This window comes from Equus przewalskii, unplaced genomic scaffold (assembly GCF_037783145.1).
Source record: "Equus przewalskii isolate Varuska unplaced genomic scaffold, EquPr2 contig_6335, whole genome shotgun sequence".
NCBI lineage: Eukaryota > Metazoa > Chordata > Mammalia > Perissodactyla > Equidae > Equus > Equus przewalskii.
In genome coordinates this window covers 333,950-360,106 of record NW_027227860.1, presented here as the reverse complement: position 1 = coordinate 360,106, position 26,157 = coordinate 333,950, and the positions used below count along the sequence as shown (strand labels likewise).

General features: G+C 36.1%; 2 protein-coding genes and 1 pseudogene across 2 annotated transcripts; all 3 read right to left on the bottom strand.

The window, feature by feature from the left end:
* Window positions 1–4,480: 4,480 nt before the first annotated feature.
* Window positions 4,481–5,418, bottom strand: LOC103555737 (olfactory receptor 52E4-like). The gene is given in 2 exon segments (XM_008527491.2): window positions 4,481–4,854; window positions 4,857–5,418. Coding segments are annotated over 2 exon segments (936 nt in total).
* Window positions 5,419–16,029: 10,611 nt separating this feature from the next.
* On the bottom strand, window positions 16,030–17,130 carry LOC103555736 (putative olfactory receptor 56B2; annotated as a pseudogene).
* Window positions 17,131–20,566: 3,436 nt separating this feature from the next.
* On the bottom strand, window positions 20,567–21,526 carry LOC103555735 (putative olfactory receptor 56B2). The gene has a single exon (XM_008527490.2). The coding sequence runs from the start codon at window positions 21,524–21,526 to the stop codon at window positions 20,567–20,569; it is 960 nt and encodes a 319-aa protein (XP_008525712.2).
* Window positions 21,527–26,157: the final 4,631 nt, after the last annotated feature.

The following is a 26,157-nucleotide window of genomic DNA, read 5'->3' as shown; positions in this document are numbered from 1 at the left end:
AGTAAGTTTCTAAGGGAAGCTTGAAAAATCTCCTCAGATATATTATGGATAGGAAACGGTTAATTTGGCTGATTCTCTGCAGGCTGGCTGCCTGGAGATGGAGTTGATCTCCTGTACAGTTCCATAAAAATTGGATACAGTTGAATGTTGAAGCCGATTGGTTTTGGTAAAATGATAAAGTGGTGGATCAAGCCACTGATGCATCATGTCATATAAATTGTAAGAAAAGTGTTTGGACCCCAGCAGGATAGCAGATGAGGGTATTTCAACTTTGAATATTGAGGTTGTGGAGTGGAATTAGTGAGCAAGTTTCTGCCTTGCAGGACTACTAGAATGACAAGAATTGGACCCTATATCAGGCAGTAAGAAATTTAAATCTCTGTCCTTTCTCTTTTCCTAATCTCTTATTTTTCATTCCTCCTTCAGGCACCTTCAGTAGATTTGATAGCCATGTCAATAAAAATCCAGAAAGATTTCCAACTTTTTTCCACTGATCACTTTGTTTTGCCACTGTGATGGACCTACTTATCTGTGATATGACCTACAATCTGGAATCATCTATTTTGATCTGAACTTCTAGAGATGATGTATTGGCCCTATCATATAGCAATATTCACTATTATGAAATTATAGCAATTTTCGTTGTGTTGTATTGGCACATGGATAGAAAAGTAGATGAATGAGTCAAGAAACAGACTCATCTATACACTAATATCTGATTTACAACAAAAGAGTCATGAAACAGTGTGGAAAAGATGGACTTTTCAATAAATCGTTCTGGATTAACTGGGATATTCGTATAGAAAAATTGATCTTTATTTCACATCAGACACAAAACTAAATTCTAGATGGATCATAGACCAAAATGTAAAGGTAAAATAATAAAAAATATTGTGCGTAACTTAGGAGAATATCTTCATGTTATTGAGTTAAGCAAATATTTCATCAAAAGGATATAAAGAACAATACTTTAATGGGAATATTAATAAATTGGACTTCATTGAATGTGAAAACTTGAATTCCTCAAAAAGCACCACGTAAAGAGTAAAAGGTCAATTCACATAGTGGCAGAAGATATTCTCAGGACATATAGCTGAGAGAGATCTCATACACAGGCTATAAAAAGTTTTACAACTTTATAAAAAATGATAACCAAATTCTAAAGAAATAGGCATAGATTTTAAAATGGTGTCCCACTAAAGAGAATACCCAAATGGCCTATAGCTATAGTTTTCACAACAGCATTAGTGATAAGGGAAATATATACTAAAGCCATAGCACAATAGCATTACATATATCACATAACAGCAACAAATAAATACACATACTCACCCACACACAAACACACATACAAAACTAATAGTGCTGGTGCGAATGTGCAGCAATTAGGTTGTACATAACTGATGAAAATGTAAAATGATATACAATTTTGCAAAACTGGAAATTTTTACTAAAGCTAAAAGCATGCACGCCCAATCACTCAGCAGTCATACTCTTAGAAGTTATAATTGACAGTAAGTCTCTCTTAAAAAACGAGAAGTATTCCTAAAAATTTTATTCAAAATAGTAAAAAATAGAATAAAACCCAAATGTCCATCCAGAATGGATAATTAAATTTGGTACATTCATAAAATGGAATACTATACAACAATAAAAAGTAACAAGCTACATCTATAGACAATCACATGAATGAATCTTGCAAGCATAATTTTGAGTAAAATAAGCTATAATAAAGAATGTATTTTATATAATTTAATTAACATTAAAATCCTAAACTATCTAATCTATAGTATTAGATACAAAAAAAAGTGATGAACTCTGGAGGCTATTGACTGGTCAAGGCATGAAGACCTTTTTTAGGTTGTTGGTAGATCCCTATATTTTGATCTGAGCAGTGCTTACACAGGTTCTGGGATGCCCATCAAGTGTGAAGATACTCAGACAAGTACTTTTTGTGAAGCTTCTGACTACATAAACAATTCGAATCACCACAAATCAGCATGCCAGCACCATTCTGGTAGACTAACCTCTAGCAGTCTCATGAAATAAATACTGTACCACCCAGTGGAGCAAACTGTTCTCCAGGACAGTACCTTGGAATTGGGACTGTGCGAAAGGCCCTGGGCAACTCTATAGGCATTATCCCTGAGAGCTATGGGCATTTGTTCAACATCATGAATGCAGGGTTGTGGGTTGTGGAATATCCCAAAGGGGAATGTCCTAAAGTGGAGAAACAGGGATGGAGTCCAAGCAGGGTAACTGGAGCTAGGGGAAGGGTGGCTAGTTCCAGCTACTGGAAAGGGACTTAGAAACTTTCAAGAATGGTGCTCCAAAGCACAGGACCCCAAATAGTACATTCATAAAAAGCCATAAAGTGCTATGTGTAAGATTCTTTCTTACTATATTTAATGCAATAATTTTTTGATTAATATAATTTTTAATTTTTTAAAAATTGAGATATAATTGGCATATCATATTGGTTTCAGGTGTGCAACATAATGATTTGATATTTGTATATATTTTAAAATGATCACCATAGTAAGTCTAGTTAATGTCCATTTCCAAACAGTTACAAATTTTTTTCTCGTGATGAGAAATTTTAAGATTTACTCTTTTAGCAACTTTCAAATATATAACACAATATTGTTAACTATAGTCACCATGCTGTACATTACATTCTCATAATTTGTTTATTTTATAACTAGAAGTTTGTGCCTTTTGACTCCCTTTGCCCATTTCAGCCACCCACCACCTCCACCTCTGTCAACCACCAAACCATTCTCTTTATCTATGAGTTCAGCTTTTTGTTTGTTTGGTTTTTAGATTCTACATATAAGTGAGATAATACTGTATTTGGCTTTCTCTACCTTATTTCACTTAGCATAATGCCCTCAACATCCATCCATGTCTCCTTCTTTACAGCTGAATAATATTCCATTGTGTATATATATACACCACATATTTTATATATATATAAAGAATATGTGGTGTATATATATATATATACACCACATTTTCTTTATCCATTCAGCCATTCATGGACATTTAAATTGCCTCCTTGTCTTGGCTATTATAAAAAATGCTGCAATGTGCAATGAACAAGATGGTGCGTTTCTCTTTTCAAGATAGTGTTTTCATTTCTGTTGGATAAATACCAAGAAGTGCAATGTCTGGATCATATGGAAGTTCTATTTTTAAGTTTTTGAGGAACCTCCTTACTGTTTTCCATAGTGACTACACCAATTTACATTCCCACCAACACTGCACAAGGTTTCCCTTTTCTCCACATCCTCACTAGCACTTATTATTTCTTGTCTTTTTTATAACAGCCATTCTAACAGGTGTGAGATGATATCTCACTGTGGGTTTGGTTTACACTTCCCTGATGGTTAGTGATGCTGAGTATCTTTTCATGAATCTGTTGCCCATCAGTATGCTTTCTTTGGAAAATAATTTTTTTAAGTAAAAAATCAGTTGTTAAGCACCTACTATGTGAGTAACAAGGTATCATGAGGTAACCATTAACCAAATACATATCATTGATAAAAAAACTATAAAATAGGGCTGAACATTGTAGTGCTTAATAAGTGATGACTGAATGAATAAATAAAGTTTGTGAATATGAGAGTAATTTCTATCCGTTGCATTAGATTTGACCTTTGAGAATGTAATTGACAAGTATAGGGTGCATTTAGGAGTGTTCATTTCTGAGCATCTAAAATTCCCTACCATATTGATGCTTCTGTGAAACTTGGCTTCTCTCCCTCTCTCTCTATAGAGATATATATTTATATTTATATATGCTTTGCATTATTGCTATGCATACATCTACAGACAGATCGGTTTACTTTGAACAATAAATCACTTATGGGGAGATCTACATACGTACAATGAGCCCGAGAAGATTCTACACACAGTCATAGTCAGAGGGAAAATTTCTCCAAGTTCTTCATCCTATTAAGACCCTTAAAATGTCATGTATATATTTATCTTTAAAATTTATTTATATATGACCTCAGTTTCTGACATATAATAAGTCATTAAAATTATGGATAAAAACTATGAAGCAATTAAGAAAGGAATGAAAAAATCTGTCACAAGTATTAAAAACTTGTAGTCTTGATGTAGGGATATACAAGGGTTTAGTAATGTGACCAACAGAGTTAACTATCTACAAATCAAAACAAGCACTTCATTCCACATATTCCTATCTACAAGACTGTCTCTGTAGAGGTTATACAGGAAAGGAATCCTAATAAAACCTTGTTACTAAGTTGTCCAAATCTTTCAGGTATTGTATAAATTTTCACAGTGACTTTTTTGATATTAATCCTAGTATATCTTCTAAATGGGATATCTTGGGAAATTATGAATGAAATTATGCTAAGGTCAGAGTCTTTTTTCTGTTGCAAGGTTCTGAAGTTGAGAAACACATTCTCTTTTCCCTGGATTAAAATGAATATCTCTGAGAGAGTTTATGTTAGCACTTTTTCACAAAGATGCTTGAAACCCGCTCTCTAATCTGCTTAGTCCTCACTCCATAGATGACAGGATTAAGGGCAGGTGGAACAACAACATATAAATTGGCTAGAAGAATGTGAATGTGTATGGGAACATTCCTGCCAAACCGGTGGGTCATGAAGGAGAAAAAAGCTGGAGTGAAGAAGGCTAAGATAACACAGATATGGGAGCCACATGCATTAAGTGCTTTGAGTCTGGCATCTCTAGAAGGAAGGCAGAAGACAGCTCGAAGTATTCTCACATAGGAGATGACAATCAGAACCACATCAGCAAACACCATTGATATAAGAATTAATCCAAATATCATGTTTACCTTTATGTTGGCACAGGCAGCCGAGCAATTCCCATGTGCTCACAATATGTGTGGGGGATTATTCGGTGTCCACAGAAGGGAAGTCTCAAGATGAGAAACACCAGAGGGCTAACCAAAATGAAATTGATGCCAAACACCACAACAAGGATGAGACTAATAGTTCTGTTGGTGAGAATCAGATGGTACTGCAGAGGGTGGCAGATGGCAACGTGGCGATCAAAGGCCATGGCAACCAAGACAACAGTCTCCATAGCAGTGAATATATGAATGAAGAACATCTGGGTGATGCAACCCCCAAAGCTAATTTCCCTTAAATCAAACCAGAATATGCCCAACATCTTGGGGATAGTGGATGTGGATAGGCCCAGATCAATGGAGGCTAACATAGCCAAGAAGTAAAACATGGGCTGATGAAGACTGCGTTCCTTCTTGATGACGAACAGGATAGCAACGTTTCCCACAAGGGCAATGAAATATACAGAACAGAAAGGAAACCCGATCCAAATGTGCATCTCTTCAAGGCCCGGAACTCCCAGCAGGAGGAAAGAGGAGGGGTGGAACTTGGTGTCATTTGAGGGGGACATCCTCTTTCTGTTCTTTCGGAATCAGAGAGAAAACATATAATCAGACAATTTAAGAAGTCAAAAAGCATAAAATAAAAGAATGCAATAAATCTGGAGCAGGAATCAGCAGGAAATTGTGAAGCAGATTATATGTTAGCCTTTAAAGTATGTTTCATTCAGACATTCAAAAATTTTAACAGTTCTGCTAAGTGTAGCAAACAAATCAGAGAAAATCTCTGATTTCATAGCATTATTATTTTAAAGATGAGACAGACAGTAATCAAATAAATTAAAAAATATGTATATGTATACGTGTGTTTATACATATTTATATATCAGGTAGATGTAGGAAATACAAGTGCTTTACAGAAAAACAAAGTATAACAATTGGATAATGATAAAGCTGGTGTCATTTTAAATTTATCACGAGGGAAATCCTCTCTAACAAAGTGATATTGAAGCAGATACATGAATGCAATATGAAGAGGATTTAGCTTAAAGTCAATAATAAACATTAAATATGTTTAAGGCAAGGAATGACACTTACAATTTGAATTCTAGAAAGAATCCTCTTTTAATCCTGTAGAACATGTCCTGGGCAGTGGTGGCAATTGTCCTTCTCTGATAAGGCTGTGAAACAAGTGCTTTAGGATGGTAGGTAACTCTCTATCTCTGGGAGGATCAGGAAGCAGGTGTGTGAGGAGCAGCAAGGAAGGAAATCTACTCTTGCTTCTTATTTTATTTTCTTCTTCTTCTTCCATGATACATAGCTGGTGTGGCAAGTCACACGGCTCAGGGTACCTGTGCTGGAGAGTTTCCCTGAGTCTTTCAGCTAAGTAAGACTTAGGTAAGACAAACGGATCAAGGATGTACTTACTTCCAAGGGCTTTCTATTAAAATTTCTGTAGAAATATATTTTTAAAATTCTGAATAGAAAATACATTGTATCTTATTTTAAAACACTATTTGGTCTTTACCTTTAAGAAAACTGAAATTGAGAAGAAGGAAACACTACCTCTACCAGAAATATTCAAACTACTCTTACCTTATGCTCCTCTCTGTTCCTCACAGCTCCAATCCTATTTAGGGGTTTCTTCTTTGTTACTAGTTCTGCTTCTCATTTCGGATGCTTCCCGCATCTCATTTCGGATGCCTCGCTCTTTGAGCCCAGCCTTGAGGAGCACCACCTGCTTTGGCAATGACCATGATCACTTTAGGATCAGAATACAACAATATCTCTCATTCTGACTTCATTTTATTTGCCATCGTTACAAAGGAAAATTTATACTTGTGTTGCAACAGGCTACCAACCCCCTGCCTATCTCCCACAGAACCATTAATCCTTAGGGTTTGGAAACTTCCTCTTCCTGAAGGAAAACAGTTAATCCTCCTGTGACTGTATTTCTGAACCATGGGATCTATGGCTACCGCCTTCCGTTATTCGTCTCCACTCTGACTATCCCCACAGACACTATCCCTGAGTTTCACCTTTGGCCTAGCAACAATAAACTCTTAGAAGATGTTGACTTTGATTTGTAATAACACAAGCAAGATAATATAATGGAAAATGTATGATATAGCCTCGAGAAATAAAGAGAATAAAAATAATGCTAATGCCATCCCATGCAGAAGTGGTTCTGAATAGCAGCGAGCAGGAGGGCATCAAGGTCTTCCGAGATATTCCTACTCTGGGTTAAATAAGGGGAAATAGTCAGACTGTGCACATGTCATATTTCCTAGAATTGTGTTAATAAGTGGAGTTTCATGGAGATTAGAGTATTAATAGGTTTAGGTTCTCCATTACTTACTGCATTCTGGACTCACACACAGAGATCTAACATCCCCTCCCCTGGGACCCAACATCATTGTGCAGTAGCAGCCGTATTTTACCATGTCAGCATTCAGAGCTCAGACATTCCTTCTCATGCTGTCTAAACTTCATGTCCTTTTTGTTCTGACCAACATATATTAGGTTCCCAGGGTCCACATTACAGCACAGATGAGCAGGTTTAACCAAGCAGGACAACATTGTAGCTGGTGTAAAGAAGCTAGAAATCCCCCCACGTATGAGTGGACGCAGGTTAGTAAATGCAATATGGAAAGCTGAAGTCAGTGAGAAAAGAGAGAATAAGAAAAAGGGAAGGAATAGCAGAGAACTAAATAATTTACTGCTGTATGTGACATGGTGAACTGCTAGCATGAACCGATCTCTCAGCTTCCAGTAGTGAATTTAAGACTCATCTGTAGCCAGTTCTCATGGTATTCCTTAGGAGACCAACTACTTTTTTGGGTGGCCAACCTGTAGGGAATCTGAAAGATTAACCTTTACTTATCAGTCTAACCACTTATCCCAAGAAGTGGCCTTTATTTGTCATACCTATCTCCGTCAGAAACCCAGGCCATTTAAATCCATGAGGCTGAGAGTCTGCTCACTGACATTATTGAAGATGACGCTGCTGGGTGGTGAAGAATGTACTCATGAACACTGCCAAGGTGCAGTTTATAAGGAATGGCTTTATTCAGGGTGTTTATATCATTAGGTAGCTGGTTCACTTAATTCTTCAGGAGAAACTGGTACTGGGTAGACACAATTTGTCTTTGTGTCAGGCTTTTTAGTGTTCTCTTGCTCCCAGAGTTGCAGAAAATATAAGGCATAAAATAACAGTTAGAAAATGTTTGGATATCCTAATGGTGATGAATTATCTTTCCAACACTTGAATTTGTACACAGTGGAGTTGACAGTTGGAAGTCGGTGTCTCTGATTTCTCATTCTAATCACCAGATAACTCCAGGGTCCCAGGGAGACCTTTGGCATGTGATTCTCCCAGGGCTACATCTGTGGAATAACAGTTTAACAATTCTAACCTCCTAGGGATGGAGTACAATTTTATAATCCTCACTCTGTTTATCTTCCAGATGGTTCACATTCTCCCTTAATATCCTTTGTATGCCATGAACTAGGTGATCAGTGCATGAGTGCCAAACCCTTTGACAATTACGGGGAGAACCCCTCCATCTCAGTGTTTTTGCCATGAAACAGGGTTGGGAATACAATCAATCTTCTCTCATTTGTCCCCTTAATCAGGGAAGCTCACCTGTTAGTTCAGTAGACTTACTTGGTTCCTCCTACAGTTATCAACTTCATGATGGGGGGAAGACGACTTGGAAATCACAGTCCAGTGGTCCCAGGTACCATACACTTTAAGCCTCTGTTGCCTGGTTCCCATTTAAAAAGGGCAAATAAAATCCCAGCAGTAACGTTACATCTAAGAGTGACCTTCTCAGTCTCAGGATGAGAGTCAGGGACTTCACTTGTTTATTTCACCTTGCTATGGCATAGAGATATAGGAGAATTTCATCAAGAGTCTCTTCCATGCATTTGGATTTTTAAACTGCATTTTCTTCTGCACAATGGAATTTATCTTCTTCAAAATCTAGATGCTAGTCTAGCCTGTCCCTCAATGAATCTATGACATCTTGGTCAATTAAAAGGCCATTTAAAAAGCCAAGCAAACAAACCTTAAAATATTGTCTCTATTTATAAGAAATTCATCACTGGGAAATTGGAAGCATTGGAAAACAAGTCATCATAAATATTTGCTGACCATCTTCCACGTTCCAGTCCTTAAATTTGACTGTTACTGTCACTTCAAGCAGACTTTTCTTACCGTTAAAGTGGTTCTTTGATCTCTACTTACGTGATTCACTTATAGAAAGCACACAGTTGACTGACAGATGCTTAGCTCACTGAACTAATTGTGCCAGAACGTACACTGACCAGGCCTCTAAGAAGAAAATTTGTTGGAAGACACATATAGGGAAAGTAGTAGTAGCAGTAGTGCAGAGTTTTCCTTTTCAATTGTATTCTGGGGTAGTATACAGATATTTTGTGGGGCCAGATGTCAGAAATTATGAGAAGAATCCTTACCCTTAGGCTGGGGGACTTTAAACTATATTAAATCACCAGTCTCTTCCTGAAATAAGAAGGGACTGGGACCCCGGAGAATAAGATGAGCTAGAAAATTGGCTTCTAACTTTATTCTACTATCTTACATTCATTATTTGAGAGAATAATGATTAGAGTGATTAGGGGGCAGGGGTCCAAATAATGCCGATACAATAGCCCAGCTGTTGACTCTGGCTGCAGTCTCCAAAAAGTCGATTGGGACTTAAGGATGTGCTTCCAAGCTCACTCCTGTGGCTGTTGGCAGAATGCTTCGGTTCCTCCTTAGGTCTGCACATGACATGGTTTCTACAAAATCGAGTGAGCCCCAAGAGAGACAGAGAGTGAGTTGGAAACCACAGTATCTTCTTACAATCTAATTTCAGAGGTGACGTACCAACACTTCTGTCAGATTCAGTTGGTGACACAGACAAGCCCTGGTTCAATGTGGTTAGGGGCTATGCAAGTGTGTAAATACTGAGAAGCAGAGGATCTTTAGTAGCTGTCCTGGAGACTAGCTACTCTGAACTGTTAAGTTGAAAACAAAATAGCTATAATGAAACAGATAAAATATTATTTTAAAAGGTGGAAATTTATTTCTTATTTTGTAGTCTTTCCCATTTAGTAATGAAAGGATGTTGTGTTTTGTTTTTGATATTTGTTCATTTCTTCTTTTTTATAAACAAGTTTATTAATCTTCTGGATAAAAGGAACTGCATTTGGACTTATAGATTACCAGATTTTGAGTTTTTGACCCAAATCCTGAGATTGGATAAGACTTAAGGAATTCCTGGAATGGGAATGAGCATATTTGGGATGTGGAGGGTGTATATAATTAACTGTAGCATCAAAGGCAGATGATGGTAAATCAATGGCGTGAAGGTTCCTTTCTTTCCATGTCCGTGTACTTTGCTTTGCGGTTTTGAAGTTTATTCTTCCATGCTTTGAATATGGACTCAGCTATGTGACTTGCTTTGTCTATTAAATGAGAGAGTGATGATGCACCTATTCTGACACTTGGCCTGAAGAAGGCTTACATGCTTCCATTTGTCTTCTTCTGCACCAGCTACTCTCCTTCTGCCTATAAGAACCTTCCATTTGGTACAACTCCTTGGAGTATCTCACTACTTGCTAGACAGGATGCTACCTGATTCATGCATTATTGAATAAAGCCAATTAGATCTTTAAATTTACTTGGTTGATTTTTTTAACACAACTTAGATAAGATGAGCAAATTTCTTGAGAGACAAAAGAAATAGAAGCCTGGATAGCATTATATTACTAAAGAAATTGCATTTGTGGTTAAAAATCTTCTTACCACAGAAAATTCAAGATCATTATTCTTTACTGTGAATTGTATGATAGCCAAAGATGAAGTTTTACCAATTTAACAAAAAATCTTCCAGAAAATTGAAGAGGAGTAAACACTTTCCAGCTCATTTTATGAGATATACAATACTCTGATGCCATAAGAAGAAAAAAAAATCAATAAAAGTAAATTATAGGCTAATTTACAATGTGAGTATATATACAAACATCTTTATAAAACTTTAGCAATTTTAATTCAAGTGTACAGACATAGCTCATTTTATTGAGATTTGCTTTATTGCACTTCACAGATGATTGTGTTTTTTTATAAGAACTTCTACCAGCAAAAGATTACAACTCACTGAAGATTCACATGATTGTTAGCATTTCTCAGCAATAAAGAATTTTTTTTGTTTGAGGAAGATTAGCCCCGAGCTAACGTCCACTCCCAATCCTCCTCATTTTGCTGGAAGATTGGCCCTGAGCTAAAATCTGTGCCCATCTTCCTCTATGTTTTTATATGTGTGTTGCCTGCCACAGCATGGCTTGATAAATGGTGCATAGGTCCATGCCCAGGATCCGAACCTGCCAACCCCAAGGCTGCTGAAGCAGAGCACGAGAACTTAACCACTATACCACCAAGCCAGTCAAAAGCATTTTTTTAAAATTAAGGTATGTAGATTTTTTTGACATAATGCTATTGCATACTTAATAAACTACAGTATAAATATAACTTTATATGCACTGGGAAACTAAAAATTCATGTGACTCTTCTTATTGTGACATTCACTTTATTGCAGTGGTCTGGAATTGAACCTACAATATCTGTGAGATATACCTGTATATAAAAAGGACAATATATCATGACCAAGTTGGGATTATCCCAGGAAACAAGATTGTTTTAATACCCCAAATTCAAACAATGTAATAATTCTCCACAGGACCAGAATTATTATATGCATACACATTCAATTAAATGGTTGCCAAAAAATGCATTTGACAAAATAAAACATCAGTTCATGCTAAACACTCTTAGAGAAATCCTTCAACCTAATAAAAGACATTAAAAGAACACCTACAGGGAAAATCTCCTCGTGGCAGGGCAAACATTCATTCACCAAATGTTTGCTCTTTCCCTTTCCCTGTGAATTATCTTCCTCTCCTTTGAAGTCCCTGACTGGTGCTCCCTTCTCCTTACCTCAAGGCAGACAGGTAAGCCTCAATTGCCTGACTGTCTTTGGGTCTCATATTCTTATGGGGCCCCCACACATAGGTAATTAATTTTGTTTTTCTCCTGTTAATCTGTCTTATGTCAATTTAATTCTTAGACCAGCCAGAAGAATCTAGAAAGGTAGAGGAAAAATTCCCCCCTCAGAATGAATGAATTAACAGGTGAATAAATCCAAGGTGACAAAATATGTATAGATTTGTCAATCATAAAATGAGAAGAGCTTGAAAATAATAACAAAAGAAAAAAGAGAATGCATCATTGATGAAGGAAATAAAGTGGGCTGTTTAGGAAATCTTAAGAAATATATTCACATATTATTTGGTACTACTATATTAGAAGACATTGGAGCTCTCTTATTCTTTTATTCTGTTTCTTCAGTTATAGAATCTTAGTATAAGTTTACCTTGAGTTTGAGGAGGAGGATTGACAGTGAATGTTAGCTCAGAGCTAATCTTCCTCAAAAAAAAGAAAGAAAAATAAAAAGGAATGGGGGGGAGGTTCGGGGAAAGTCTGAATGGTGCTTGTAACCAAATTACCTTCCCCTTTGAAAGAGAAAGTATGAATCATCCTACACAATTCTCTTTTTCTTTACCTGGAAGATGACTGGAGTACTGGGCAAGGAGAAATTACAAAAAGCAGGAGCTGTAGAGGTACAAAGTTAGAAACATGAAGCCTCATATTCCTCCAGAGAAAACAAACACACACACACAAAAACACAAAAACAAATAAATAAGAAATAAATCACTGATCCATTGCTCGTTGGCTTTTATAAAATACTTTATTTAGTAGAACCGATGTGGAGTCTGAGCTAGAAAAATCTGGATTTCACTCTAAATTAATCACTAATAGCTTTGGGCAAGCAAATTAAACATCCTATATCTGTCTCAGGGAATTTAGTGACAACAGCTTACGCTGGCCTCTGGAATGCACAGCCCTCTTTAAAGGAAGTGCCATTCTATCCCAGGGTTCAAAGAAACCTTTTTGAAATAAGTGTATGGCAGACAGACTTTCAAATAATGGAAAGAAATGGAGCAAAGTCAGCAGAAGCTTGAAGTAAAGGTAGTATTTTGAGATTGACAAATAGTCCAGCAATGTTTAAGCATGAAATGGTAGCATACAGTGACCATATAATTCATCACCCAAACCAGGACACTTTTGGGTGCTTAGAGAATGGAAAGAAAGAAAATGGGAAAGAGAAGATAAGACCTTAATTTTACTTTATTGAATGTCATGCCAAAGAATTTGAGTCCCACCCTTAAATTGATGAAAAGACATTGAAAGTTATTAAGCAGTGGATTAAAATGTTTTCAAAATTATGCTATAGGACAAAATTGATTTGAAAGCTATAAAAGGCAAAGCAAACCTATAGGTAGATATTGCTAGGTGGTCTTTAAAAGACTGTAAGAGTGGTGATAGAAAGAAAGGGCTGATATTAGAAATATTTCTGGATTAAAAATAGAGGTTTTTCTTCTCTGAGGATAGGTTAGAGATAATAGACATGCTGACCTGGGAAGGTGACCTGGGAAGTGTAAGAACCGAGATATTTTGAGCTATAAAGAAATTATACCCAAGATGAGGTAGAGAAATACCCGAGAAGATGACAAAGATGCTGGTAAATCATGTCGTAGGTTATGACAGTGTTATCCAAAAGGCAGAACTCAAAAATGGAGGCTATTTTGGCATGAGGTAGAGGTTGAAGTGATAAGCTTAGTCTTGTACATGGTGAATTTAAACTGTCCATGGTAATTTAAGATGAAAACATCCAGTATGCATTTAAAAGGAGGTCTCAACAATTTAGAAGGCATTCTGATGTGCTGTGTAGGGAGTCCTTTGTTGGTTAATGGATGTTCTCTTATTTGTGACTTGGAGGGGAGAGACAAAGGAATCAACTCATTCCTCCATGATGCTCCCTAATGCCTTCTAGTATTGATAAATATGACTATATGTAAAGTCCAAATAGACGTGATATTAATACAGGACTGACTGAAGGAAATCCAATCGTTGTGTTCATCTGTATATTCTCAACTTTACACTTAAATGAGAAAGAATAAGAGAAAACTTTATACCAGGACCATAGTGATGTCAATGCTGTACCCTTATAAAATTGCCTTTACTGAAACTTTACTTCTTTTCATTTCTTTGGACTTATGCAGTACACTATATGAAACAACAAGAAACATCAATTATTTTTATTACAGAGATGTTACTGGGAATGCCATAAAGTAAAACAATGCTTTATTTTAATTAGAACTCATGCAAAATAACATCTCTTGCATCTCAGTATCAGGAATGTGGGTCTTCACTAGAACAACTAGTTTTGATTAAGCTTCTATAAAACTTAAAATTTAGAATTCTTTCTTTTTGTAGCCAAAATGTTTGAAGGAAGATTTGAAATCCCAAGTGTAGCAATTTCTAAGAAGCGTGGTCTGAATTTCTGTTTGTGAGTTTTGTTATTAGATTATATTTTCTTGTTTGTATTTTGTATAGATCCTATTTCCACCAATTTCTATTTCTATCCTATTTTATCACCAGCATTTTTTCCAGCCTATGTCAGTTCAACAGACAAATGAGTGGCATGGGAAATAAATAGAAAATAAACAGTAAATAAAAAGCAGATCTGAGTTTACTCTAACATGATACTTATGGAAGCCCCCAAATAAGGTTTGACTGAATAGCAAGGATGACATTAAGTAGACGAAGCCTCTTTGAAAAACTGAACAGTCTGGGATAGAAGCACAAAAGGTTTACAAAAAGAGAAAAAAAAAATTATTCTGAACATAATCATGGTCTTTTGGTTATAACCATCGAGAATTTTTTAAGAATAAGGCACATTGACATTGGCAATATGAAAAATAGTCCTGATAACTTTTTCATTCATACCATTTTCTAGCTATTTTATACACAGTGGATTATGATAATGTATCCCCATCGAATACAAATTACACTGAATGCTTTGTTTGTTTTGCTTCCTCAGGGTCCACTGTCCCCAGTAATATTCCTCCTCTTTCTGGAAGCTGTCCTTTCATTCCTTCCCAATTTATGAACATGGAATCTGTGGGTGTCACCTTACAAGTACGAAAGCCCCAAAGTAGCTTAATAATTCTAGAAGCCCCGAATTCAAACTATGAACATAGAAAAGTGCTCTAATCACATACAACTCTTAGAGTTTTGTTGTGTTGTAAAGACATCGATTTATGTGGATATTCATAAAGCTTTTTCTAGACATTCAGTCTGCAATATTTAATAGTCCATTAAAAGTGAACTATTCTCCTGATTTTTAATTCTTGTTTTGCTGGTATTCTAAGGACATTATTTAGTTCACTTGTTGAGTGATGTGTGAAAGATATGGCTCTTGGACAATGATTAAGTATTCCATAAAGGATTTCCCAAACCAGATGTGGACAGTGAGAATGCTTCACTGGGTATTTGTAATAGGAAAAAAAGTATTCCGAATTATTCTGAAATGTCTTGGACTAATGAATATGATCAATTTTGGCAATCAGTATTATCTTACTTGTTAACTGAGAAATAGAGAAAGATATTCTGAACCAAGAAAAAAGAGTGCAGAAGATGCATATAAAGAAGACATAGCTGAGAAAAAGAGGTTTGAGAAAATACAGGTCATGTATTTCACTTGCATTTCCCTTGGATTCCTTGAGAAGATAAGTATTATAATGTTACTGGATTTTTTTTTAAATGAAGATTAGCCCTGAGCTAGCATCTGCTGCCAATCCTCCTCTTTTTTCTGAGGAAGACTGGCCCTGAGCTAACATCCCTGCCTATCTTCCTCTACTTTATACGTGGGATGCCTGCCACAGCATGGCTTGACAAACAGTGCATAGGTCTGCATCCAGGATCCGAACTGGCGAACTCCAGGCTGCCAAAGCAGAATGTACAAACTTAAACTGATGCACCACTGGGCCAGCCCCCATATGTTACTGTTTTTGAATAAGGCTTTGTTTGCAACCCAAACATTTCAAATATAAGTGTCACTTTTTCTTTGAGTTCCAATTCTTGCCACTGATCCATTATAATAACTGAAAACCTATCAAGTGCCCCTTTTCCTTAGTTCTTCTGCCATTAAGAACTCATTGGATATTATATTGGGTAGATATCTAGAAAAATTAGAAAAGTGAGCATCCTCTCTCCATTAGTTGCTCTTTATGTCCAGCTTAAGAATCTTATATAAGCCCTGACTGGGACCCTTCATCTTGAGTATGTACACCGTGGGGTTGTGTGCAGGAGGAATGACATTGGGTAGTACATTGAATGGAACTGAGATGAGGGGAACTGTCATTTCTGCAATATGGGTGATAGAAATGACAACAACGACTCTCTAGAAAAACAGGATTAGGATGACATGGGAAGTGCAGGCACTTAGGGCCTTGAATGCAGATTCTGCTGAGTTCAGCTTCAGCAAAGTGTGAAGTATCAAGGCATATGACAAAACAATCAGACCCAGGTCACTTCCCATGAGTGTCCAGGCCAGAAGTAGATGGTAGATGCTGTTGACTATCCTGTTATCACAAGATAGGCTAGTGACTCCAAGATTAGAGAACAGACAGTGCTCAATTTTGTTCTTGGGGCAGTAAGTTCTCTGAGCAGCCAACATGGGCACTGGGATGGTAGACAGACTGTTTCTGAGTTGAACACAGTTACTTTGACCACAATAGATTCAGTGATTTTTGAAGGATAGTGTAGGGGTTGGAAAATGGCTAAGTATCTATCTATAAACATGCAGAGAAAGATAACTGACTCTATGCCCACAAAACAATGTGTGACATACATCTGAGCAAAGCACTCAGGGAGACTGATGGTCTTAGCATTAAGCCATAAGTTGCCAAAATCTTAGGCATGATGTTGGTAGCTAGACAGAAGTCCACCACAGCCAAGATGCCCAGAAAATTGTACATAGGCTGGTACAGGGTTACTTCTTGATTGATGATAATCAGGATAAGGATGTTGGCCATGAGATCTAAGAGGGAAAGCAGAGCCATTGCAGGGAGAGCCAGGGCTGCCAGCTGTGAATGCCTGGGAATCCCAACAGAATGAACTCAGAGGCGGGAAACTTGGGGCTGTTGGAATTTCTGAGATCCTGAAACCTACTTCCCTAAGAGGAAAAATGTTCAAGGTTACAGCTTTTAATAATCTCTCTGATAATATTTGAATAGGGGTAACCTAAATTCATGATATCATAGGTGGGATTCATCATTTTCATTATTCTCATCCCACCACTAACATTATTGGACATTTCTAATTAAACAGGAACTGTCGTAGCACATATGATGTGTTAATTTAGTTAATTATGGCAAATTTCTTTCTCCTCATAAGCAAGGAATAGAACATTACAGCAAAAAAAGACGTTGGTCCTTATCTTCCGTCTTGTAGATCATGGAGCTTTTCAAGAGGAAAACAATCTGGTATCACAAACTGCCACCTTTACACTTTTTACAGAAGGCCTGCTAAAATCAAATCACATTATATCTAAGACATTGTTGCTTTAATCATTTATTAATATTATAATTTAAAAACTAAAAAGATTTTCATGATATGTTTTATCAAATGTGTGCTTTTAATATTTCAGGTATTAAAGATGAAATATAAATACATAAAATTAATAATTATGTGGTTCAAAATTATGAGGCAGTGTGGAGGTAGACTTGGTGGATGTAGTCATCCTAAGTAAGTAATGACTTTCCATGATATTTGTAATATAACAAAGAAAGGTAAATTAAATAAGTTATATATTTACATGAATATATCAATTTTACTTCATATATATCATTTCAATAAATTCTGAGCTTCAATCATTTATTTTGGTAGGTTGATTTTTTCCGAACTTTAATTTTGGAACTCTTTCTCAAATGTCTTGCAATCTCTAATCATTAAGTCACACCTAATAAAAAGCCTTTAGAAAGTCGATTTGAAACTCTGGGTGATGAGTGAGTCTCACAGTTGGTAGGATTTACCTTCAGTGCTCTAGTAGAGACCTCTTTCCTTCAATATAAGAAATCCTTACCCTTATAATCCTCAGTGTTTATAGGTCTTTTCTCAGGGACTTCCAATTTTGTCATAAAAGGATTCAGCAGTCTACTTACTGGAGGAATATATGACAGACTGCCAGTGTTCTTGATATTGAGTAGAAGAAGGATAATGGGGATCTCAAACTAAAATGTGAATATTGGATTCAATATTTATTGGATAAAAAACATCGTGATTCCACAATATATATACATTCACAGTCTTCAACATCTCCCTTGATATCTGTACTATTAAACTAATTCTTTAAGGAAATCTGTGTGTTATATATCGCAAGGGGATATTGCAAAACACTAGACACAGGTGCTGTTATGGGAATTCAGCTAACCCCTGTCAGAGAAGGAAAATACTTATGCTTGCACCACCTATAAGATCATGCACAAAAAAGAGAATAATTTTATAGTCATGCATATATCTGTGTGCTTATATGCGACTAAATACATATGAGGAATGAGAACAAACACAATATAATTTTAATGAATGTTAGCAATTTTAATATTTTTAAAGAGTTTTTTTCTTTATGTATAAGATATTTTAGGAGACAAGTTGGAAGCCCTTACAGTGTTTCAGAATGTTTCAATCAGTCTTGCAAACATTCATGTATTCTTTTATTGTAAGAATTTTTCTGTCAAGTGAGGTTCATGATAAATATTATGGCACTGTAGAAATTCATGCAGAGTTCAGGCTTATCATGCATACATCTTAAGTTAGGAATATTTAGATGACCAAGTATTGAGATAATATTGAAGATGATGATAAGATTAATAATTGATATTCTCAATATATATTTGTTATGTTTTTGAAAACATTTGAATAGTACCATATTAAAACATAAATTCTGCCATTTTTAATTGACATATCTCATATGATGAGTGCATTCAAAGGAGGATTATTCAGCAATACTATGATTCATTGAAAGTACATAGTAGGGCCGGCCCCATGGCTGGGTGGTTAAGTTCATACACTCTGCTTCGGTGGCCCAGCGTTTTGCCAGTTTGGATCCTGGGTGCGAACATCACACCACTCATCGGGCCATGCTCTGGTGGTGTCCCACATAACAAAACCAGAAAGACCTACAACTAGAATATACAACTATGTAGCAGGGGCTTTGGAGGGAAGAAGAAGAGATAAACACAAAAATTAAAAAAAAAGATTGGCAACAGATGTTACCTCAAGTGCCAATCTTTAAAAATATAGATAAATAAAAAAGAAAAGAAAAGAAATTACATCAGATGTGTTTATGCAATTTCTGTCATCCTGTTCCTAATCTTAGCTATATATGTTCTTTAATATTGAGGGAAAAGATACAACAAATGTATATGTAGAGAACAGTTTTAGCACAGTTTTTATTCCACTTTATTATTTTTTGATTGAAGTGAAATTCACATGCCATCAAATGATCATTTAACAATGTACAATAGATTCCCTCTAGTGCATTCACAATGCTGTGCGACTATCAGATCTATGTAATTCCAGGACATTTCCATTGCCTCAAAGGGAAACTCTATAACCATTAAGCAGTCACTGCCTATGGTCCTATCCCTCCAGGCCCTGCCAACAATTAATTTTCTTTCTGATTCAATGAATTGCCTATTCTGTGGATTCTATAAAGTTGAAATCATAAAACACTTAATCTTCGTTTGTTTTTTCACTTAGTGGAACATTTTCATAGTTCAGTTCTATAGAAGCATGCATCAGTATTTCATACTTTTATGGATGCATAATAATCTCTTCTATGCATATGCCTCAATTGTTTATCCATGCGACAACTGATGGACATTTGGATTCCTTCCATTTCTTAGCTCACACTGCTACTATGAGCGTTTGTGTACAAGTTTTGTTGTTATACCTGAGTTCAATTATTTTGATTATATTCTTAGGTGTTGAATTGCTGAGTCATACAATGAGTGCATTTAACTTTTTGAGTAATTACCAAACTGATTTCTACAGCTCCTGTGTAATTTTACATACTCTTCAGCTATGTATGAGGATTCTAATATGTTTCCAGAAATTTGCCAACACGTGCTAATATTTTTCTTTAAATATTGTAGCCTTTTTAGGTTGTACAGTGGTATCTTATTGTGGGTTTGATTTGAAATTAATGATTTGAGCATCTTTTCATGTGCTTGTTGGGTATTGTACAACTACTTTAGAGAAATATCTGTTCAAATTCTTGGCCCATTTAAAAAAGATATAAGACACATTGGAAGGTCATTAGGTAAACTGCAGAAGTAATTCCTATCTGATCAGTAATTACATCAAAAGTACATGGATTAATCTTTCCAGTTAAAAAGAAGAGATTGGCAGATATCTGCTCTAGCCATCTGTATTCAGCATTGTCAGGACGTTCTAGCCAGGACTACTAGGTAAAAAAAAATGAAATGTATATTCCGTGTGTCTTTCCCCTGGCTTCCTTAAGACAATCAGCATCATTGTGTTATTCTTTGGGATGAAGATTTTCTTGACAACTGAGATTTCAAATGTAAGTTTCACCATGTTTTTAAATTTTTTAATAGCTGCTGATTCCTTATACTAACTGAAAAGTTGTGCAGTGACAACATTTCTTAGTTCTTCTGCCATTTGAAAAACTTGCAAAATACAATGGATATTTATGTGGTGACATTCCAAAGGTGAGTACTGTCTCCACTTTACTTGCCCTTGATGTCCAGCTTAAGAACTTTATATAAACCCCGCCTGAGCTCTTTGTTCTTGAGTGCATACACCACGGGGTTAAGGGCAGGAGGAATGACATTGTGTAGAACATTGAGTAGAACTGCGATGAGAGGAACTGTCATTGCTCTGCTATGGGTGATGGAAATGACAACAATGACTGTGTAGAAGAAAAATATTAGGATGAGGTGGGAAGTGCAGGTACTTAGGGCCTTGGATGCAGATTCTGCTGAGTTCCGCTTCAGCACAGAATGAAGTATCAAAGCATATGACAAAACAATCAAACCCAGGTCACTTCCCATGAGTGTCCAGGCGAGAAGTCGCTGGTAGATGCTGTTGATTGTCCTGTCATCACAGGATAGGCTAGTGACTCCAAGATTAGAGCACAGACAGTGCTCAATTTGGTTCTGGGAGCAGTAATTTCTCTGAGCAGCCAATATGGGCACTGGGATGGTAGACAGACTGTTCCTGAGCGCCATGAATACAGTTGCTTTGATCACAAAAGATTCAGTGATTATTGAAGGGTAGCGTAGGGGTTGGCAAATGGCTATATATCTATCTATAGCCATGCAGAGAAAGATGCCTGACTCCATGCCCACAAAACAATGTATGACATACATCTGAGCAAAGCACTCAGGGAGACTGATGGTATTAGCATTAAACAATAAGATGGCCAGAATCTTGGGCATGATGGTGGTAGCCAGGCCCATGTCCACCACAGCCAAGATGCCCAGGAAGTGGTACATAGGCTGGTACAGGGTTGCTTCTTGACTGATGATGATCAGGATAAGGATGTTGGCACTGAGAGCTAAGAGATAGAGCAGACCCAGGGGCAGGGAGAGCCAGTGCTGCCAGCTGTGAATGCCTGGGAATCCCATCAGAATGAACTGAGAGACCTGGAACTTAGAGCTGTTGGAATCTCTGAGATCCTGGAACATCCTTCACTGAGAGGAAAAGTATTCAAGGTTACTAGTCTTAATAACCTCTCTGACAGTACTTGAAAAGGAGTAACCCATGTTCATGATATTGAAGCGGGGAAATCATCTTTAAGTGTTCTTATCCCACCACTAACATTATTGGACATTTCTAATGAAACAGGAACTGTGGTTCACATTGTAGGTGTTAACTCAGTTCATCATCACAAGGACCCCACGAGGCATGTCACATAATTTCCACATTATTGAGGAATAGGACATTAGAGAATATCAGGTCTTTGGTCCTTATCTTCCATCTTGTAAGCCTTGGAAAATGGACAAGAGGAAAATGATCTGATGCCCCAACCTGGCCTCTTAACTTTCATTTTGCTAAAGCATTGGTTTCTCTAGAAACTTAATGTACAGAATAAGTGTAGGGATTTGTATTAATGGGGACAGTTAGGTAAGAGATTAGTATATAGAACATCTAAAAGAACTCTTTTTATTCAAGGACTTGAGAATTTGTGAATTAATCATGAGTATTATTTAGTATTAATTGAAATCTATGAGGTAATTTTGTATACCCATGTTTTAGTGAGGAAACTGATGTCTCAAATTGCTAATGACCTGATCAAAGGCAAGTAACCCTAAGAGAGAAATATGGTTTAAGGATCTCAGTGTTCTTTAAATCCAATTGATTCTGGTTTTGAGTACCTTTCCACTTCTAGGACACACTTTTTGCTTCTTAGAGGAAGCCAGATAGCCACACTATAAAGTCTAAAGCAGATGCTTAAAAAAATGAGTTTCAGGTCAATGCTTCTAAAATCCAATCACTCTATATCTAAGAAAATTCCTTGATTTAATCATGGACTCATTTTTAAGGTAAAAACTGAAGCAGATTTTCATGATATGTTTCTAAGTTATGTGTGCTATTTACTATTTGTTTCCTTTCAACATATCAAATATTAAAGACATAATATAAAGACTCAGAATTTTTGGAAAACATGTTTCAAAATTATGGTGTCTACAGAAGCACAGGTGGATATATACTCAGTGCACATATTCAACTTAACCCAATGGCATTCAATTGTACTTAAAATATAATGAAGAAAGGTGCAGTAAAGAAGATGCATATTTCTATGCACACATCTATTTTGCCTCACATATATTATTTTCATAACCTATGAATTTTATAATCTATGTTTATAACTCATTTGTTTTTTATCTTTAATTTTGGAAATATTTCTCAAATTGTTTGCCATCTTTGGCTATTAATTCAGACTAATAAAGAGTCTTTAGAGAGCTGATTTGAAACTCCAGGCGATGAGTGAGTCTCATCAATTGCTAGGATTCACCATTAGTGCTCTAGTAGGGACCTCTTTGTTTCATTATTGGCATCCTTATTTATTAACGTTTGTAGATATTTTCTCATGGACTTTCAATTTCTCCAAGATGAATCCAGCAATCACCATCCTGGAGAAATTTGTAACTGGCTCCCAGTGTTCTTGTCTTTGAGTGGTAGTACGGCACTGTGGTTCTTACACCTCTGTGAATATTGGTTCAACCCTCTGATTTTTTACAATACCTCATTCTTGGCCATCATCACACCTGATATATTTGCTTTCATAGTATTTATTAAAATTTCTTCCTAGAATAAATTTACAAATATTGTAAGAGGATAGTTACCGTTGTTTAGAAGAGTGGCCTGATCAGAGATATCAAGTTATTCTTCATCCAGTTTTTCTACCTACATCCTTGTTTAATTTTTATGTGTCTGCAGTGAAGGATGGTAGATTAGACACTGCAAAAAGCAACTTCTTGTAAATTGTAAAGCAACGTACTATGCAACAGTTAATAAGAGTGATTTCGAAGACCTGTCTTCTGTCATCACAAACTCTTAGAGCAAGGAAAAAAAATAAGAGAAGAAAAAACAAAGATTGTGGACTGGGAAATAAAAGTTAAACAGTTAAAATATACTACAAATTGGATAAGATTTCACTTATAGTATATAAAAATTATGCAATAAAATATATACACATATGTGAATATTAACGGGGAAGTGTCAAGAAGACAACAAACTAAGTATGCACATGACTTTTTAGGAAATAGAAATCATAAGGATAACACACTAAACACGTACCCCAAAATTTGGGAGGAAATATTACATCAGACAAAATAAAAACCCAAAAAATAAATGTTGGATGAAGATAACCTTTGAGAAACAATAGATGACATGCTTGACACAGAACAATGTAAGCTGAATGTATCAAATTGTTTCATCTTCACATCTGATACAGTTTCCACCAGAAAACAGTAGAAAATACTGAAATTATAGTTTTTACTTTAAATGAATGGCAACTTGTTAGCTTATCTTCAATTTCCTGTTGAGTAACATTGGTATGGAATTAAGCTCATAATTGAAAGGCAAAAAAAAGCCTTGCAATTTGCAGTATAAACAAAAAATAGTATGAGCTTACAATAAGAATCTGTTTCCTTACATTCTAAAATTTTCATCAAGTTGCTTTCCGTCAGGCTTATAAATTTGTATTCCATGTCTGTAAGCAACATTATACTTTTCACAGTTTTAAAGAAATTTTCATTAAGAAACTAAACTGTAGCAATTCATATATGTGTATATACATATGTGTTCACATGCATTTATAATTGATTATTGTGGAAATATGATAGGCTTTGAACTGTCTTATTAATAAATATCTGAGCTGAGTACAAATTGTCAGAGTGGTTGAACAAATAGGATCATTACTTATTTCTCCCTCTCAGTAAATTTGAACAGTCAACTCTGAATTCTATGTGTCCATGCAACAGAAACAAGTAGAAAACTTAGGGAAAGAATAGATACCCATAAATTACGAGTAGTAAATATATCTCTGAGATTACTTGTGCTGTAGTCTTAAGAAGATATTTCCTAAATATGTGATAGATATCATGCTTATTATGTCCCTCATGATTTCTTTTTATACTTCTAGTGTTGATTACTAACATTGGTTTTATTTTTACCTGAGAAGTTTAGGTTCCATTTTCATTACATTTGCAAAACTCTCAGTGAATACTCCCAGCTTATACCGAGTAATATAGTATTAACCACAAATTATATTATCCTTTTTCCAAAACAAATTTAAAATGGTTTCAACACAGCTTAATTTTTCTGCAAGGAAATTCATATTAGTCTGTGGGTTGGCAGGTATGTTGAAGTAGTAATATTAACATATGAATGTGGCCAGTTATAAAGCAGAATTTTTTATCATCTGTTGTCTATTCTCATTTCCAAACTGCATAGGAAATAAATTTGTTTCCTCACTAGACAGCCCTCAATTTTACAACCCGTGTCCTTCTCTCAATGTGACTGTGGGTTCTTCCATGTAGGTTTTCTTTCTAAAATTGATGAAACACGGTCACTGATAAGTCTCTCTAGAACTGAAGCAAGTAAGTTAGACTCTCATTCTTAGGAACAAGGGGAGGACAGGTAAGAAGCAAGAGTGTGCTGACCATCGTCAAGAACTATTCGCCACCTCTCCTCCCATTTCTTCTTGTCATGGGGGTGATTCATACCTGATTTCCACCACAACAGAACCATTGATTCCTATTTGGTTAGGGAAATAACATAGATTTTCATAATCAGGGTGGACGTTTATCCTGAGTTGCAATCTGAGGATTGGGGAAAATAAACATCTTCAAGAAAACCCAAACTTTAACAGCATTTTTGCCTTCAAATGGGTAGATGGAATCAAACCAGTGTTTCTGATAGTATAATGTTCAATGTACATACACTCAAAAAGCCTCTCTCCAATTCATCTTAGCACTAGCAGCAACAACTATGTCCTTAATACCTTAGTTTCTGGATAGCAGAACAGTAAACTGAATGCAATCGGGTCCGGAGGTTCAGGTTATTGGGCAAAAAAACATCATGATTGTACAATATATATACATTCACTGTTCTCTTCCTCTGAATCCCTTGATATCTGTAGTACTGAACTAAATCTTTAATGAAATATGTGTGCTATATTTCCCAAGAGGATGTTCCACAACTCTAGATACAGATGCTGCTATAGGAATTCAGCTAACCTCTGTCAGAGAAGGAAAATATTGGAGGCTTTCGATTCCTAATATGTATAAGATGAAGCAAAAATAAAGGGATAATTTCCTATAAATTTATCTATATCTGTGTAATTATATGGTAGAATGAGAATGAACACAATGTAATTTTAATGAGTATTAGCAATTTATAATATTTTATAGGGTTTTGTTTCTTTACGTGTAATGTCCTTTAGGACACAAGTTGGAAATCCTTACGATCTTTCAGAATGTTTCAATCACTCTCATACACCTTCATACGTGCTTTTATTGGATTAATTTTTATTTGAGGTGAGGTTGGTGATGAATATTATGGCATTGCAGAGTTTCATCAAAAGTTCAGGGTTGGGGCCAGGCTGGTGGCACAGTGGTTAAGTTTGCATGTTCCACTTCTGCGGCCCGGTGTTCACCAGCCGGGATCCCGGTTGCGTGCTTGTCAAGCCATGCTGTGGCAGGCGTCCCACATATAAAATAGAGGAAGATGGTCACAGATGTTAGTTCAGGGCCACTCTTCCTCTGAAAAAGAGGGGGCTTGGCAGCAGATATTAGCTCAGGGCTAATCT

What these genes read in the sequence shown, in the direction of transcription:
- LOC103555735 (XM_008527490.2), bottom strand. Translation starts at nt 21,526, where the DNA reads ATGTTCCAGGATCTCAGAGATTCCAACAGCTCTAAGTTCCAGGTCTCT.